Genomic DNA, 16,842 nt, shown 5'->3' with positions numbered 1-16,842 from the left:
GTAGGGCTGCAAAGGATTCGTGCCTGATGCTCTGCAGAGTGGCTATTGGCAATCAATGTCAATAGTACTGAGCAAGATGCATAAAGGATCTGACTTTGTCTGGGACAGCTTCCTATGTTCCACCTGTGGGGTTTTCTGCCTAAGGTGCCAGGATAACTTGAGCAGCCTTAAGTTCTCTTCTCCTTGACTTCAGCAGGTATTTCATCTCAGGTAACAAAATGACATGAAGCTGTGCCTGCTATAATATATAGCATTCCATTTTGTGGTAGTCAGTTCTAGGGGTGAAGACATTTTCCTTCTTCCATTATTCATCTCTGCATGACCTTGAACAGAAGGAGCTTTACTCTATAGCAGGGGCGATTATCATACCATGTTTAAGTTTCATTCACAATGCAAAACGGCTAAGCTATTATTGTTCTAAGATTCCTTTATAATCCTTTCCCTCCCTTGTGTTTTTTTATGGACTGAATAATGAGAGTTCTTTATTGTCTCTGCAAACTAAACTCAGAAGCACGTCAGTCTGGAAGACAAGACTCGTTCAAAAAAGAAAAGAGAAAAAAAGCAGTTCACGAAATGTCAAAGTGCCTTTGGTGGTTATTTGCACTTTCACTTAAATTAACAATATGATTGCCAGAACAATGAGGTTACGTATTCACTGTAAAAGCTTTGATGGTTAAGTTTGCTGTTGACTTCATATCTATGGGGTTTTCTCCTTCCTTGCTCACATAATGATGCTTAGAGACCTTAAAGCACAACTCTAACCATGCCTATTTGTAATAAAGCTCCTCTGTGTTCAGTGGAACATACCCAATACCCATCTCCTGTGTTTATTTTTGTGATCTACCCAGGACCAGGCTGCAAACATTATGTGCCTGTGACAACTATTAACACACACATATATATTAAATTCAGAATCAAGAAAGGGATATCAAACTTTCCTCTAGCCCAGCAGTTCTCAACCTGTGGGTCCCCAGGTGTTGTTGGAATACAACTCCCATCATCCCCTTGCTAGCTAGGGGTAATGGGAGTTGTAGGACCCACAGGTTGAGAAAGGCTGCTCTAGCCCATAGGATAAAGGATGGGTAACCTGTTGCCATCCAGATATTACTGTAGTACAACTCCTATCATCCATGCCCATTGACTATGCTAGCTAAGGCTGTTGAGAAAAGAAGTCCAACATCTTCTGCAGGGCTACAGGTACTCTCTACCTGCTTTAGGGGATGCAGGCTCACTCAGATGTATCTTTTTTATACTGAACTTTCTTCACCCTAGTCTAAAGGTTTTCTATAATGTAGCATCTATGTCAAAAAGCAAAAGAAAAGTCTTTCTTGGCTCAGATTCCAAATATTTACTCATAATGATTCATGAAGTATATGCTGAATGACATCAGTATACCCAAATCTCATTTGAAAAGTATTTTTTTGTCTTTTCATGGTGCAGCTGCTTTTCAATTACTGTGAAAGGTTGTGAGTAAGTAGAAAAAAACATACTATTTAAAAGCAATTTATTTTCAGGAAGACTATCTCCCCTCATGGTAGATGAAGCAGCTCAAACACGTATAAAATGGGAGATAACACTGCTAAAGCAATTTTAAAGATACATGCTAATGTGACTTTAAAATAATACCAAAAAATACCCGAATAAAATAAAACAAACTGCCCATGTCTGACATTTCCGTGATACTTACTTCACACTGAGCAGATTATTTTCAGCACAGAGTTAACATGAGAGTGCAGAGAGCAGTTTCCACTCATTTCTCTCTTTTACAAGAAAAGTAGTTGAGAGAAGGACTAGCTAGATACAAGGCCTTTCATCAAAAGTCAGAAATGAAGCTAGAAATACACTGAACAGGAGGCAGTTAGAGGTAGAAGCTGCAAGGAGGAATCTTCTAATTAAAGGTGCAGGTGGTCTCTCCTGAACAGGACATTTTTCTATTATGTTTACGCAGAAGTAAACCCTGGGCTCCTTTGGAGGAAGGTGTGAGGTATAAATCTAATACATCATCATAATCTTAACTATTACTTAGAAGAGGTATAACATAGAGTATTTATGATAAATACTCTATTATACAGTAATTAACTGTATAATATAGAATTATATTAAGTGCCTTGTGGAACCGCTATTTTATTTCTGCTTCTAATAGACTGAAGAAAAGCACTGCCTTTCCAGGGCCAAGAATCCTAATATAGAAGCAACAATTTTTTTCAGAGGCAAAATGCTGTAGTTTGAACATTAGGACAATGTGCTTTCTCCAGAACATAAATTCTTCACTGAGAGTAGACACATGGATTCTCTGCAGCAGCAAATAACAAGGGCAACTTGCATAAACAAGTGAAAATATACAACAGGTAACAAACTACCATTTGAAAAAGACCTTTAGTGTTTATTGAAAATGAGTAATTAGTGTGGTGACTCCATGCATTTGACAGGCCTCTTGCTACTTTCCCAACTTTAAGGAAAGGACACAAGCCATTAACACCCACACCATAGCATTTTTGATTCCTCAACTCCCACCCTATCCCTCACTTCTGGAATCAGCATGAAAAAGGATTATCCTTCCTTTTCAGTTAAATCGGTAAGTCAAAAAGAAGACTGGAAACAAATAAAATTTCTGACAATAATTTTAGAGTCAAACAAGTGTTGAGTCTTCAATAACTTAATTGCCACTGAATATACAGTCAAAGTTCCGATTTTTAAATGGCAGGTTCTTCTCCCATGCAGTAGGAAAAATCCCTGCGATGTCTTTGGACGTACACAAAAAGCTGCACTCTTAGCTATGGATTTCAAAAGACAGGCAGGTTTCTTAGTTATATCATTATAACTTAACAATTTCTGGCAGACACTGAAAATACTAGTCCATGGAATATATTATGTCCTTGCAATTCAGTTAGAGAGGGAAACAGACAGAACTTGGATGCCCATATTCACAGTAAGGTGGCGGTGCAAGGAAAGTTGTTGGCATGCAACCTGCTTCACGGTGTGCGCCTAATTTTGTCTGACAACATGAAGTGCCGCCCTTTCCATCCCTCCTGGGAGCGGCAGGAGATGGCACTTGCCAACTGGCAAAACTTTCGCAGCAGGATCTTCCTAAGCAGCAGGTAAACCCAGGGGTCCAAGATCTGATTCAGTGAGGCCAAGCGGATAGCGGTCAAGAAGAAATTGCACTCTGTCTGCAGTTCTGTGCTTCGGGTGGAGTTGCATGATTCTCTGCAATGATCCATAGAGGTGTGGTTGAACGTCACTTTCAGCATCATAATCTAAGGGAACAAGAGGGGAAATGAGCGCAGTAGAGACAGAGTCAATGATTTAAAGACATTCTTTCATGTGGAACAATAGTCCATATTAAGGCAACTTGACGGCATTCCCTGAAACCACTGCAGCCTATCAGATCAAAGACAGTCATGAGACCGTAGCACTACCTGCTTCAATTACCGTAGTTCTTACACGCCAATCCTCATTCCAGAAGGCTGCATTTATGGATGCCAAAATGCGACCTGGGCCATTTAATTTGATTTATGTCTCCCAAAGGAAGATAAGAGTTCTCCTCACAATTTCTAAGGCTTGAGGTAGACCTTGTTTTTTAAGAGAGTTGAAGGAGTTGTAATAGAGGCATTGCTGTGATAGAGGCATGCACGTCTCTTGTCCTACTGTCCTCTAAGTTGGACGTTCAGCTCTCTCTGTTTGAAGTTTTTGCAGGTTTTTTTTTAGCACTGCAAAACCTGTAAACGTAAGGCAGCCATTTTGCATTTATAAGAATATTTGTATACCAGTATTCATTAAACAAACAAAAATCAAAGCAGTTTATAACAGTCATACACATATACAATAAATAATGGGAAAATTAAAAATCTGGGATCATTCCCCCCCCCCATGAAATATGTATTCTTAATTGCTTGCATAAGCTTGAAAGTACAGAATTTTTTTCAGCAGGTGTTCACAGATCAAAACAGAAGGTGCCTACTGAGTCTATATTAGAAGAGCATTCCATAGGACTGAGCTGATGACACTAAGTTCACATCACCAACTTGGGGGATGACCTGTAGATGATGGCAATGATTGAGCTGAGATATAAGGGTATAAGATATGATGAGTCATGGACTGAGTGTGCACACCATTCCTCTATCACACTCCCTTCAACAAACACTCCAGCATGAATCAAAACAAGACTTCCTAGGGGGTGTTTTTGGTGAGCTGGCAGTCCTATCCTTGAAGTCAAGCTCAATTAATGAGCAACAACTATGTTGTATATCTGGGATTGTATCCAATAAGTTTTACTCTGAGCAGAACCAGTGAAATTAATGGGCCCAAAGTTGCCCAGGTCCATCAGTTTCAATGGGTCTACTTTGAGTAGGACTAACCTTGGACATAACCCCTGGAATTTTCCATCACTTCCAAATTAATAAGGGACAGAAGGAGGAACGAAAGCACCATTCTGTGCCTATGCTGTAAGTCCATTTCCCTCATGTAATAACCATAAAATGTTATCAGCATTTACAACAACTCTGCAATCCAACTCTTATTTTATACAACACAGACAAACATGGGGTACCTTCTGATGAAAGGCAAAGAGGTATTTATTTTTCCATGGATTAGTTGGCATTCTTTCTTCTATTTTCCCTTCACTAAGCTCTGCCTATAAAAACACAGCTGCCATATATTTTAGTGCCTTTTAAAAGGTACTTGATCAGTTTCACCCATTTTAAGGTCCACCGGGTTCTCTGGCAAAATATTTCCCCTACTTAAATAGTAAGAAATTAATACAAAAGCCCATGTGGAGTATTCTAAAGTGCACCTGTGGTTCATTTACTATGCCCCAAACGTAGTATATTTTACAATGGCAATAATGAAAACCGAATTAGCATTTTAATGAACATAAAGGAAAATCAATTATATTGCCTGGGTTCACTAATTGGCTTGGCCATTCTGCAGAAAAGAAAGCATTTGGGCTGAAAATTCTGAATGGTACTTTTATTAAAAGGGCTCTTTAGAGACTCGACTGATATCACCCACATTATTTGGCTGTTCTGCTGCACATTATTCCCACTGCATGGAGGAGGAGAGCAGGGCTGTACCCACCGCCATGACCCCACTGGCCCCTGTCCCAGTGCGAACCCATCGGAGGAAGGTCTGAAGAGGGGGAGGATGCTCTATATGTGTTAAGTTGTGGTTGAACATATCAGACGACACAGTGATTCTTCAAACAGCTCTTGTTTATTCACAGGCCAGAACAGAACTAAACTGAAGGGTTCAGCCAGCCTGCTTATATAGAGCTCCACTACAATGCAACAGTAACCACTTTCTGTAACTATCCAATCACTGAACGTCACTTTCAATCCCTTATTTGCATATGTGGACCTGAGTGAAAACTATCTACAGTATCCCCCTGCTGGCCCAGGGTGAGAACTTCAGTACATAACAATATGAACCATGATTAAGCAGAAGGCAGATTTCACAGCCAGCCCACAATGCTGGGAAGGCTGCATAACTTTTGCTATGAAAATAGAGGGTTGGATCCAGAGTTAACCGCATGTAATGTTGCTAGCACAGCTACCATTTACCCTAGTAGCAGGCAAGGAAGCAGTACTGCCAGACTGCCAGCATATCCTAAGAACATAAGAGCCTGCTGGACCAAGCCAATGACTCCATCTAGTCCAGCATCATATTCTCACAGTGGCCAAACAGGAGGGTTGCCATAATTCCCGACACCTGCAAAGTTGCTGAGCTTAGAAACCCACCAAAATTGTTAAGCTTTTTTTGAGAACAAACACAAATTGTTGAGCTTTGGGTGGGGGTACCTCTCCCCCCCCATAGTGATATTTAAGCTTTTGGAGTTGTTTCTCCAACTTTTTGGAGGGCCTTCTTGGTAGTGGCTCCCACCCTGTGGAATGCCCTCCCATCAGATGTCAAAGGAATAAACAACTATCTGACGTTTAGAAGGCATCTGAAGGCAGCCCTGTTTAGGGAAGCTTTTGAATGACTGATGTCTTAATGTATTTTTAATCTGTTGGAAGCCACCCAGATGGGCGAGGTATAAGTAATTAATAATAATAATAATTTCTGCTGCTTTTTCCATCGCATTGCCATGCATACTGGGTCCCCCCAACACCATTTTTACACCCGAAAATCAGGAGCTTTCTGATGTATGGCAAGCCTACCAAACAGATGCCTGCGGGAAACCTGTAAGCAGGAGCTGTGCTCAAAAGCACTCTCTTCTCCTGTGGTTTCCATTGCTGCCTCCAAGCAGTGTTCGAAATTAGCAGGGCGCTAGGTGCATTTTGTGACTAAGAAATCCCTGATTGCAAACACTTCCAAAAGCACAGTACAGTGGTACCTTGGGTTAAGAACTTAATTCGTTCCGGAGGTCCATTCTTAACCTGAAACTGTTCTTAACCTGAAGCACCACTTTAGCTAATGGGGCCTCCTGCTGCCGCCGCCGCCGTGCAATTTCTGTTCTCATCCTGAAGCAAAGTTCTTAACCTGAAGCACTATTTCTGGGTTAGCGGAGTCTGTAACCTGAAACGTCTATAACCCGAGGTACCACTGTAGTGGTATTTGGCGCCTGGCTGAGACTCAAGATGAAATTGCCTCTCTGCTGGCCATTGCCTCTCTGCAGGGAACGCAGCTTATATGGCTTTCTACTGCAAATGCATACAGCTTTTTCACTCTGCTCAATCTCTAATCTCTTGCTTATATAGAGAGGCAATATTAATATTGTTCTGTCTAAATAAAACCACCAGAAAGCATGTTCTTTTTAATATGTGTATGATGCATTTAATTAGAGCACACACACACCACGTCCTGAAACCCTTCTTTAAAAAAAAGCATCACCTCCATTCTGAAGAAGCTTCAATGATTGATCAGAATTCCTGTGTTCCATTTCCAAAAGGCAAGATGATTTATACATCTCAGGAATGTAAAAATTTGAAGACTGTGTAGTATAAAAACTCAAAACCTTTAAAATCACTGTATGTTGCTTCTGAGTTTTGAGCAGACTAGTACCACTTGTTTTATGTTCTGCATAACATAGTTAACATACAATAGATTAGTCAGAGACAGACCATTTCTAAATGCGCCAACAATGTACATCTTAGATTAACAGAATATGCAGCAAGGGAAAGGGAAATAAACATAGCAAGAGATAATGTTGATATTAGATGCACTTGGGAATAGCAACAGACTTATTAATGTCTTATTATTTTTAGTAAATTGAGCTCAGGGGCAGGAGGCAGGAATAGAGACTGAGGTTGAGTAAATTTATTATAACTGGGGTGGCTTAATCGAATGAATCTTTTAGGTCCACATGCATGTTGGTATTCCTGAGCTGAATCCAGGAACGGTACAAAGTCCTTCTCCTCACTTTAGATGCTTATTGGAATTCTGTGACCAAGCAATGCTCAGGTCAGGTGAATGAATTCAGTCTACTCTGAGAGAAGGAAAGCTTCTGTTCAATCACAGAGTACCTCCCCCTTTTAAATTTAAACAAGACAGGGTTTGTTTGTTTTTTACACATTATAAATCCGGTGCATGTGGTGCAAAAAATCTCAGGTTGAATCCGTGTCATTTGGAAAGGGGTGGGAAGAATAAGCACAGCGAAATAACCAGAAGGGCTGCATATGGATATGTGTCAAGGTGGCAAAAAGGCAGCTATGGCAGCTTGCTCATCATGTGGATCATGCGGTTCAAGCAGTGACTACCACAAGTGAAGCATGAGTATATGCTCGTTCCAGTTTAAAGGAAGCTCTCTGTTTCCTATATTTTAAAAAGGTAAAGGTACCCCTGACCATTAGGTCCAGTTGCGGACGACTCTGGGGTTGTGCGCTCATCTCACTCTATAGGCCGAGGGAGCCAGTGTTTGTCCGCAGACAGCTTCCGGGTCATGTGGCCAGCATGACTAAGCCGCTTCTGGCAAACCAGAGCAGCTCACGGAAACGCCGTTTACCTTCCCGCTGGAGCGGTACCTATTTATCTATTTGCACTTTGACATGCTAGGTGGGCAGGAGCTGGGACCGAGCAACGGGAGCTCACCCCGTCACGGGGATTCAAACCGCCGGCCTTCCAATCGGCAAGTCCTAGGCTCTGTGGTTTAGACCACAGCGTCACCCACACCCCTTCCTATATTTTACCAGTGCTCAATTTAGAGGGGGCACATTACATTCTATGATGGCTTCCTTGGCTATTGCTTTCAGAAAGCTATGGGTGACATAATTTGGCTAGGACATGTAGCTAGGCAGTGGTGTAGCTAGCCGCTCGGGTGCACACGCCCTGCAGCCGGGGGCAGAGCGAGCCAAGGCAGGGCGCGCTGCGTGGAGCTTCTCTGCAGCATCTCCCTCAGCTGTAGAGCAGCTGAGGCGGTGGACAGACACAAGCCCCATGCTGCTTGAAGGAGGAGAGCTGTCAAAGGCTACTAGCCATAAAGGCTACTAGCCATAAACGGATCCGAGAAGCAGCTATGCAAAAGCAACAGTCACGAGTGGACTCCTGTGTTTAGAAACAGAGTGGAGTCCTATCCTAGCACACACATAAAGCAACAAGTCACACAAACCCTGCCCCATGTTAGTCTTAGATTTCTCTAGACTGGACACTTAGGCTCTCTGGAAATTTTATACCCCATCGAAACAAAAGGGATTTTAATCTCTTCCCCAATAATTTCAGTACTACAATTAATGGTACAGTGGTACCTCGGTTTAAGAACAGTCCAGTTTAAGAACGGGTTTACAAACTCCGCCAAACCGGAAATAGTGTCTTGGTTTCAGAACTTTACCTCCGTCTAAGAAGAAGAAGAAGAAGAAGAAGAAGAAGAAGAAGAGTTTGGATTTGATATCCCGCCTTTCACTCCCCTTCAGGAGTCTCAAAGCGGCTAACATTCTCCTTTCCCTTCCTCCCCCACAACAAAAAAACACTCTGTGAGGTGAGTGGGGCTGAGAGACTTCAAAGAAGTGTGACTGGCCCAAGGTCATCCAGCAGCTGCATGTGGAGGAGCGGAGACACGAACCCAGTTTCCCAGATTACGTGACTACCGCTCTTAACCACTAGAACAGAACCCGAACGCTGGAAGGGCACCAGCGGAGGGAGGCCTCATTAGGGAAAGCGCACCTTGGTTTAAGAACAGTTTTGATTTAAGAATGGACTTAATGGATTACATTCGTAAACCAAGGTACCACTGTACTTTGGTTTCCATTTTCCTAGTCTCCCTCCTTTCATCTCATGTTGAACCCCATTATGTGGCAATAACTCCTATTTATTCTCCTGGGTTGGGTTTGGCAGAAGCTTTCAGGAATCATGGTTTTTCAATCTGTGAACACATTAGATTCAGGTTTGATTGGGCATTAAAAATGGTTTTATAGGAAAAGAAATATAGGAAATAGAAAATGGTTGTTTCTATTCTAGAGCCTGAAGGCACTAGAGGAACAGGCAGGAGTGTGTCATTTGCTACTGTGCTAAGTTCAAGTTATTATGTGAATTTCCACTCATGAGACACCTGGGCTGCTTTTGTCACACTATCAGAAAAAGCGCTTTCTCTCTCTTTCTCTTTTGTTGTCTTGTTGATATTCACCTTGAAGAGCTTTCATCCAGCTGTTGGCTGAGTGTGGTTGTGACAAGCACAGAAAGCAACTGTTAACACAAAGGCCCAGTGAACAGCAATTATGAGCAATGAACAAAGGGTAATTAAAAATGAGAGAGTTTATCCACATTGCATCTGAGCTGCGAATTCACCGAAGCGTGTGTAAAGCAGGGGTCAGCAAACTTTTTCAGCAGGGGGCCGGTCCACTGTCCCTCAGACCTTGTGGGGGGCTGGACTATATTCTGAAGAAAAAAAAATGAAGAAATTCCTATGCCCTACAAATAACCCAGAGATGCATTTTAAATACAAGCACACATTCTACCCATATAAAAACACACTGATTCCCGGACTGTCTGTGGGCCAGATTGGGCCAGATCTGGCCCCCGGGCCTTAGTTTGCCTACCCATGGTGTAAAGCAATTTCCAGAATGGAAGAAAATAGTGACAGCAAAATTCAAAGATCTAAAGCTGTGGGCCTAGAGCCCTGAACCCATAGGAAACCCCCTGTTGCTAGCTAGGGACAGGCAAAATGACATTCCCCACACTTCAAAATGCCTTGCTGCATAATTCAGACACCAGTTCCTACATTCCCTAATTATACCCCTTCTTCCCCTGGCTTTGGTCATTTCACCCTGCTTGCATGGCAGGGCCATGGCGAGATGTATCTGACACATTCTCACTAAAGTCCAAGGACTTTTGATGGCCTCTGCATGCTTGAAGTCATGAAATCCCTCCATTGCCCTAAAGAGCTTCAAGACTATGTTTCCAATCTCTCATTCAAATGTTCATACTGACACAGCATCTCAAAAGCATAGAATTGTAGAGTTGGAAGGGAACTGACATAGCTCAGTGGTACAGCATCCCCTTTGCATTCTGAAGGTCGCAAGTTCAACCCCTGGCATCTCCACATAGTGCTAGGAGATTACCAATGAGAGCCCCCACTAATCAATGTAGAAAATCCTCAGCTAGGTGGACCGATGGTTTGACTCAGTATAAGCTTCCTATGGTTCCCAGAGCTTATGTTGAGAGAGAGAGATGCGCCTGTTCTGATGCTTTCTTGGTGCTAAATGATGTTGGAATTCTCATGTCCAGGAAAACAATAGTTGGGAATTATTATTATTTTTTAAATTATCCATTCCACATCTATTTGGCATTTTGTACGCGACAGTTTATACAAAAAAATTCTATGGATGAGATGACAATCTATTCTCATCTACTATCGCAGGAAGTTTATTGTACAGGGTGGGCCATTGAGCTGATTGTACAAACTCATTTTTCTTACTCATATGTAGAGATTACTGTCTTTTTGTTATCCCATAGAAGATAATAATAATAATAATAATAATAATAATAATAATAATAATAATAATAATAATAATAATTTATTTATACCCTGCTCATCTGGCTGAGTTTCCCCAGCCACTAAGATAAGGTTGAGATAGCCTTAGCAATTTGATTAAATCTCAGTTTCCTTTTCTGTGAAATAAACCAATAGATCAGATCTTATAGACCACATAGAGGACAAGATAAATCAATGTTTCCCAACCAAGCTGTGGACTTCAGACAGTTTTTAGACTACATTTTTTCCAATCTTATGCTGTATCTACTGTACAGGCAATATTGACAAAACAAAATAGACTGCATGCTTGGACATTTGCTAAACATTTGAAATAATATTTTGAAAATATTAATTAGTAACATGACATTTTGATCTATTATTATACGTAAGGGAGGTCAGATCTCTTTTAAATTAATTGTCATCATTCATCATGATTCAGTAATATTCATTTTCTGAAACTCATTTTTTAAATTTAAAATAAGCATGTTAATTATGTTAGAGCACCTTTTCACCCCCCCCCCTCTGAAATTAAAGACGTGTTCTCTCTTCCAAAAGATTAACAAACATCTACAGTATTGCAATTTCTGCTCCTCCCTGTGATGGGTGAAGACATAGTTTTAACCAAGTAAAACCACAGCATCTGATACTTAGAACTATAATTGAGTCAAGGCCAAGTGAGCCAATACTTTAGCTATTTCTGTTTACCAGTCTATGAAGTTACACTTGATTCAGCAGATGGCAAACTGGGCCATCATATGATCGTATTAGCTGGAGGACAAAGAAGCACAGCACTGTAGACTAGGGGTCACCAACATTTTAGGGCCCAAGGGCTGGAGAAACATTCACTCCATGTCCTGATTGAGAGCGAAATTCTGGTTGTTAAATGTCTTTTTATATCCATGTAAATGCATTTCAAAATGTAATGATCTCATCCACATGGGGCTTCCTGGGTTATTTACTTACACATTCTTTGTGAATGGGTTACTGTTGACATTTATACCTTCTATATCTCATTTGTATCTGACCTCACTTTACAAAGTACTCATTCACCCAGGAATCTCTGAAGGCCACTCTAGAAGGGAGTTTAAATGCTCACTCTCTCCATTTAACTTGCGCCAGGTTGCTTTTAAAACTATGTAAATAGAATCTGTTTGGTATGGGGGCAGGGGTGTGAATCTGAATGTGGGTGGAAAACTAAGCCCTCTCCTTGTCTGCTGTGGTCTTGATGAAAATCTCTCCCTCTCAAGTTGGGAGTTTGCTTCTAATGCAAACAGCTTCTTTTAGAAGAGGGGTTTTCCTTAGGACTGCAATAGGGGAAGAAAGGGTTAAATCCTCCATTGCACAATTATCAGCCCCTCTTTAGCTGATGCTGTTTCCTGTTAAATGCACTGATGTATTTAACATGCGAGCCACAAGCTCTTGGTTCATTCAGTCCCACTTCACAGGTGCCCAAAGATACAATCTATTCTCTATTCTCAACAAAATTCTAACCTTTTCATGAGCTTCCTCCCAATGCAGTAACCACGAGATCTTCCTCACCCAGGAAATCCTTGGCAAATCCTGAGGAATCCTTTATCACCTCAGATGAGCAAAGGCAAACTATCACCACAATCAACTAGCGTCCTGGAAGCAGGCGCATATAAGAATACCTCACAGGGCTGTGCATATGTAGCGTTGCTGGATATTCACAACTGGTCTGCTCAGAAAGGGAAACGAAGGGCCTGGATTTAGCCACTTCCTACCATTCTCTTCCTTGACAAACATCTGGTTGCTGCAAGTGCCACTTGTCTGGGAGGCTTATGCGAGAGAAGTGTTTTGGGTAGCTCATCATTGCTCTCAGTTACAGCCCAATGATGATATACTCACCATTGCTCTTAATTACAGCCTAAAATGCATGCCCAGCTCTCTCTATAAGCTTTTGTGCACAATGATAATTTATTACTTATATCCCACCCATTTGACTGAGTTCCCCCAGCCGCTCTAGGAAAGGCAACCAGTGTAATGTAGCAATGAGAAAACCAGACTTCAATAAGGAAAACATGGCCTCACCCAAGCAGTTCACTGGGTGACCTTGGCTCCAGCACTCTCTCTTAACCCAGGGATGAGGAACCTGTGGCCTAAGCTCCCATCATCTCCATCCACTGACCATTCTGCCTGGGGGTTGATGTCCAACAAGACCTGAGATGCCACAGGTTCCTGGTCTCCACCTAACCTCATTTATTTCTATTTACTTGTTTGTTTTCTTACATTGACATCCGACCTACTTTGCTACAGCAGCATTTTAAAGCTGAAGGGGAGAAAGAACCACGGCTGCATGTCAGAGATAAGGCAGGACAGAAACATAAGAAATGCATGAAACTAAATGCAACATGCACTACTAGTTGCAAGTGGCAAGGGAATCGCAAGAGGGACATTTCGTTCTCCCTGCTCATCTAAACATCCCGCAACAGTTATTTTTCTTTTTCTCCTGTCATGGGTGGCAACAGCTTCTCTGGAGTTTCATAAGCAGAGGAAATTTAGTCCTCTCTTTGCATTGGACTAGTGAAACTGGGGGGGTGGAACATGTTTAGCTTAACAGTGATGAAGTTTGCTGAGCTGTATAAATAAGGCCTAGGAAAAGACTTCAAAGATCAAACATCCCTTTTGCTAGATCAGCCTGATATAGAACTACAGCACAGTCAATCTAAACACGATTATGACAGACCCACATGTCAGGAGCAGGAAGTTCGCTACTGATTTCTAAGAGAGAGCACAACTTAAAATGATGCATGGGCAAGAAACCCATTTGCCTCAGCTGTTTTTCTCCTGGTGAGGCTGAGAGAACCCAAAAATAACCCCTGCTGGGGACAGAATGAAGAGCCAAGAATTAAGCAGCTTCTACTTGCTTATTTTTTGTCAAGTTTATAGCCTGCCTTTCCACCGAATGGTGCTCAACGTAGCTTAATGGCAAGAGCATGCAAAGTAAAATGCAAGAGAGCAATTAGAACTGCGAAAACAGAGTAGATAAAAGGTACCCATAAACCCCAATAAAGCTGACAGTTGCAGCAATTTTTACGAAAGGCTATGATGTAGCAAGTCCAAAGACCAGTCTGAACTGAAGGTCTGTGGTGTCTTGGTGGGACATGGCGACAGAACTGTTCAGTAACCCCCCCCCCCCACGCTTGGAGCTTTTAAATTGCTCCGCCCATCTTACATAGGGAAATAGCTGCATTTTGGCACATAAAACATGCGTTTTCTTTCTTTCTTTCACAGAAAAGCGTAGCAACTGGTTTGTGTCATCAACTGGTGCCCCACACGCTTCCCCAAGTTATTCTCTAATTTATTTAAAAAGGTTACAAGTCAACCTGGTACTCAAATATCAATCGGAGCTCTCATTTCTTATACTTGTGTGGCGCAAAATGTTGCAACCATTTCTAAAATAGCTAGAGTAAGTCCAGTAATTTTTATGCCTCGCCCTTTTTTTAAAGACAACAGGAAAATAAAGATGATCGCCACTGTTTTTACAGAGTGCTGAAGGCAGTCCATAGCTCAGTGGCAGAACACATGTTCCGCATGCAAAAGGCAAAGAGTTCAATCCCTGGCATTTCCAGTTAAAAAGGTACAGGTAGCAACTTGATGGGAGAGATCTTGGAGATCTGCCCACCAATACTGAGCTAGCTGAACAGCTGGTTTAAAGCAGCTTTGCTTCCTACTTCCCCATATGAGAGAAGCAGAGATGCTTCAGGTGTGTACAGCCACCCTACTTTAACTTCTGGTGAAAAACCTCTTTACACTGCTTCAAATGTTTGCAAAACCTGTTGGGCTGGAAGCACCAGAGCGGCAAAAGAAATGAGCAGAGGGCAGGAGGGACATGGGAAGCAAGCTCTCTCTCAACCCTTTCATCTTTCCTTAAAACTAGTGTTCAACTCTAGCCTGACGCAGCCCAGATTGTGCACAACTCTTCAAAGAACATTTAAGATGTCTAAAGAAACTGGAAGGCAGGAAATAAGTTTTCCAAATAATATACCTGCACAAAGTGCTTAGCATAACATCAAATAATAGGCTCCCTTGTATTGCCAACTCCCTCTCTCCTGCTCACTCACTTTCTAGCATTATGATCTTAAGAAGCGTGCATTCACACGAAAGCTTATACCAAGAAGAAACTTAGTTGATCTCTAAGGTGCTACTGGACAATTTTTTATATATATTTCGACTGCGTCAGACCAACACAGCCACCTACCTGTTTCTAGCATTATGGCAAAATTTGGGAAGTTTTGCAGAAGTTATTTGCTGTCCTCATCAGAGGGCTAAAAGCAGAAGCTATGCTTTTTATTTTTGCTCATGACTTCTTTTTTGTGTGTTCAGGTATTCAAGCCATCCAAATGGGCAATGCAAACTATAAAGTTTCTTGTTTATTTACATTTGTCCAAAAAAGGAATGATTCACATATATTTTATTCTGAGCAGTTTTCTGTTTTTTTTAAAAAAATATTTTTTTTTTCAAGGGGGTGGTGGGTAGCCAGCTATTCTACAGTAAAGTCCGCCACACACACACACACACGAGACAGGTTGTCCACCTACCAAGAGCGGCGACCAGCAGGCAAAGAGGACACACATGATCCCCAGCAGCTGGATCAAGGTTTCCATGGTGATCCTGCCCCACTGCCTCCTGGACTGAGACGCGGAGTTTTTGGAGCGGCAGCGGCACACCAGGGCGACGATGGTGGCCAAGTTGCAGGCCACGGTGACGGCGAGCGAGAAGAGGCCCAGGAAGGCGAAGGTGGAGGCGAAGATGACGTTGCCCACGTGGGGACCCCCCTGATCCCGGGCGCTGATGAAGCACCACGTGCCGGGCCACTGGAGGGCGTAGCGCCCGACGCCCACCACGGGCAAGCAGGCGAAGGCCAGCACGGCCACCCAGACGCTGAGCAGGACGGCCTTGGTGACGCGCGTCTTCATGTGGGCCGAGTACCAGTGCGGCGCGCGGATGGCCAAGGTCCTCTCGACGGCCATGGCGCTGGCGATGAAGAGCGGGCACAGCCCGAAGACGGTCATGCTGAGGCCGAAGAAGGTGCACAGGCGCAGGGAAGGGTCCACCGCCCGCCAGTCGCGGCCGGCCCGGTAGACGGCGATGACGATGGGGCTGGTGAGGAGCTGCCCGGTCAGATCGGTCAGGGCCAGGGAGCCGATGCAGAGCAGGAAGGACTTTTTGCGCGCGTTCTGCTTCTTGTGGTAGGCGCGGTACACCAGCAGCAGCGCCAGCCCGTTGCCCACCAGGCCCGTGGTCATCATGGTCAGGGCGAAGACCACCGACACCGAGCCGCACACCTCCGGGCTGGTGGCGTTGCCCTTCTCCCGGCCCGCCGCCGCGGCGCTCAGCAGCGCCATGGGCGTGCAGTTGAAGCGCCCCTCGTAGGGCCCGTAGGAAGTCATGTTGCTGCTGGTCGGGAGGGCGGCGGCAGCGGCCGGGGCACCGGGACGGGGCGGGCAGCGGGGCAGGCCCATCCCATGGCGGGGTGCGCGCGCTGGACGGCCAGAAGCCAGACCGGCTAAAGGAGCAGAGCGAGCCGCGGCTGCCTTTTAAAGGCAGGCGCGGGGGGCGGAGCCCCGACGGCGGAGCGGCTCCATTGATCTGGGTCTGGCCGCGGGGCGGGGGCGGGGGCGGGCGGCCTTCCCGCAGCGCCGAAAGAGGGACGACACCCGCTTTCTTGCACCTGCCCGGTGCGGAAAGGGGGTCTTCCGTCTGCCAGCGAAACCGTTCAGCAGATCTGGTTTTGAACCCGAGGATGGATGTCAGGGAAGGCGCCGTCGGAAATCCCGTGGGTGATCCTCCCTCTGCCAACCCCGGTGCCCGTACCCGCCGCTTCGAGACTTACTAGGCTTGCCAAGCGCGGGTGCTCCGTCGAGGATTTCTCGCCCTTAGAAACCGCTCGGGACCGCTTAAGCTTAAGTTGCACTTCCGCG

The 16,842-nt window shown here is 43.9% G+C and overlaps 1 protein-coding gene across 1 annotated transcript; it reads right to left on the bottom strand.

Moving 5' to 3' along the window:
* Positions 1-1,487: 1,487 nt before the first annotated feature.
* PTGER3 (prostaglandin E receptor 3) lies at positions 1,488-16,397 on the bottom strand. Its single transcript, XM_082228176.1, has 2 exons — positions 15,460-16,397; positions 1,488-3,257 (listed from the first exon to the last, which is right to left on the bottom strand). The coding sequence occupies exons 1-2, from the start codon at positions 16,381-16,383 to the stop codon at positions 2,973-2,975; spliced, it is 1,209 nt and encodes a 402-aa protein (XP_082084302.1). The 5' UTR covers positions 16,384-16,397; the 3' UTR covers positions 1,488-2,972.
* Positions 16,398-16,842: the final 445 nt, after the last annotated feature.

Source organism: Podarcis vaucheri (assembly GCF_965113315.1).
Source record: "Podarcis vaucheri genome assembly, chromosome: 6".
NCBI classification, from domain to species: Eukaryota; Metazoa; Chordata; class Lepidosauria; order Squamata; family Lacertidae; genus Podarcis; species Podarcis vaucheri.
Note: the sequence above shows the minus strand (reverse complement) of the source record. Positions and strands in the feature narration are given on the sequence as shown.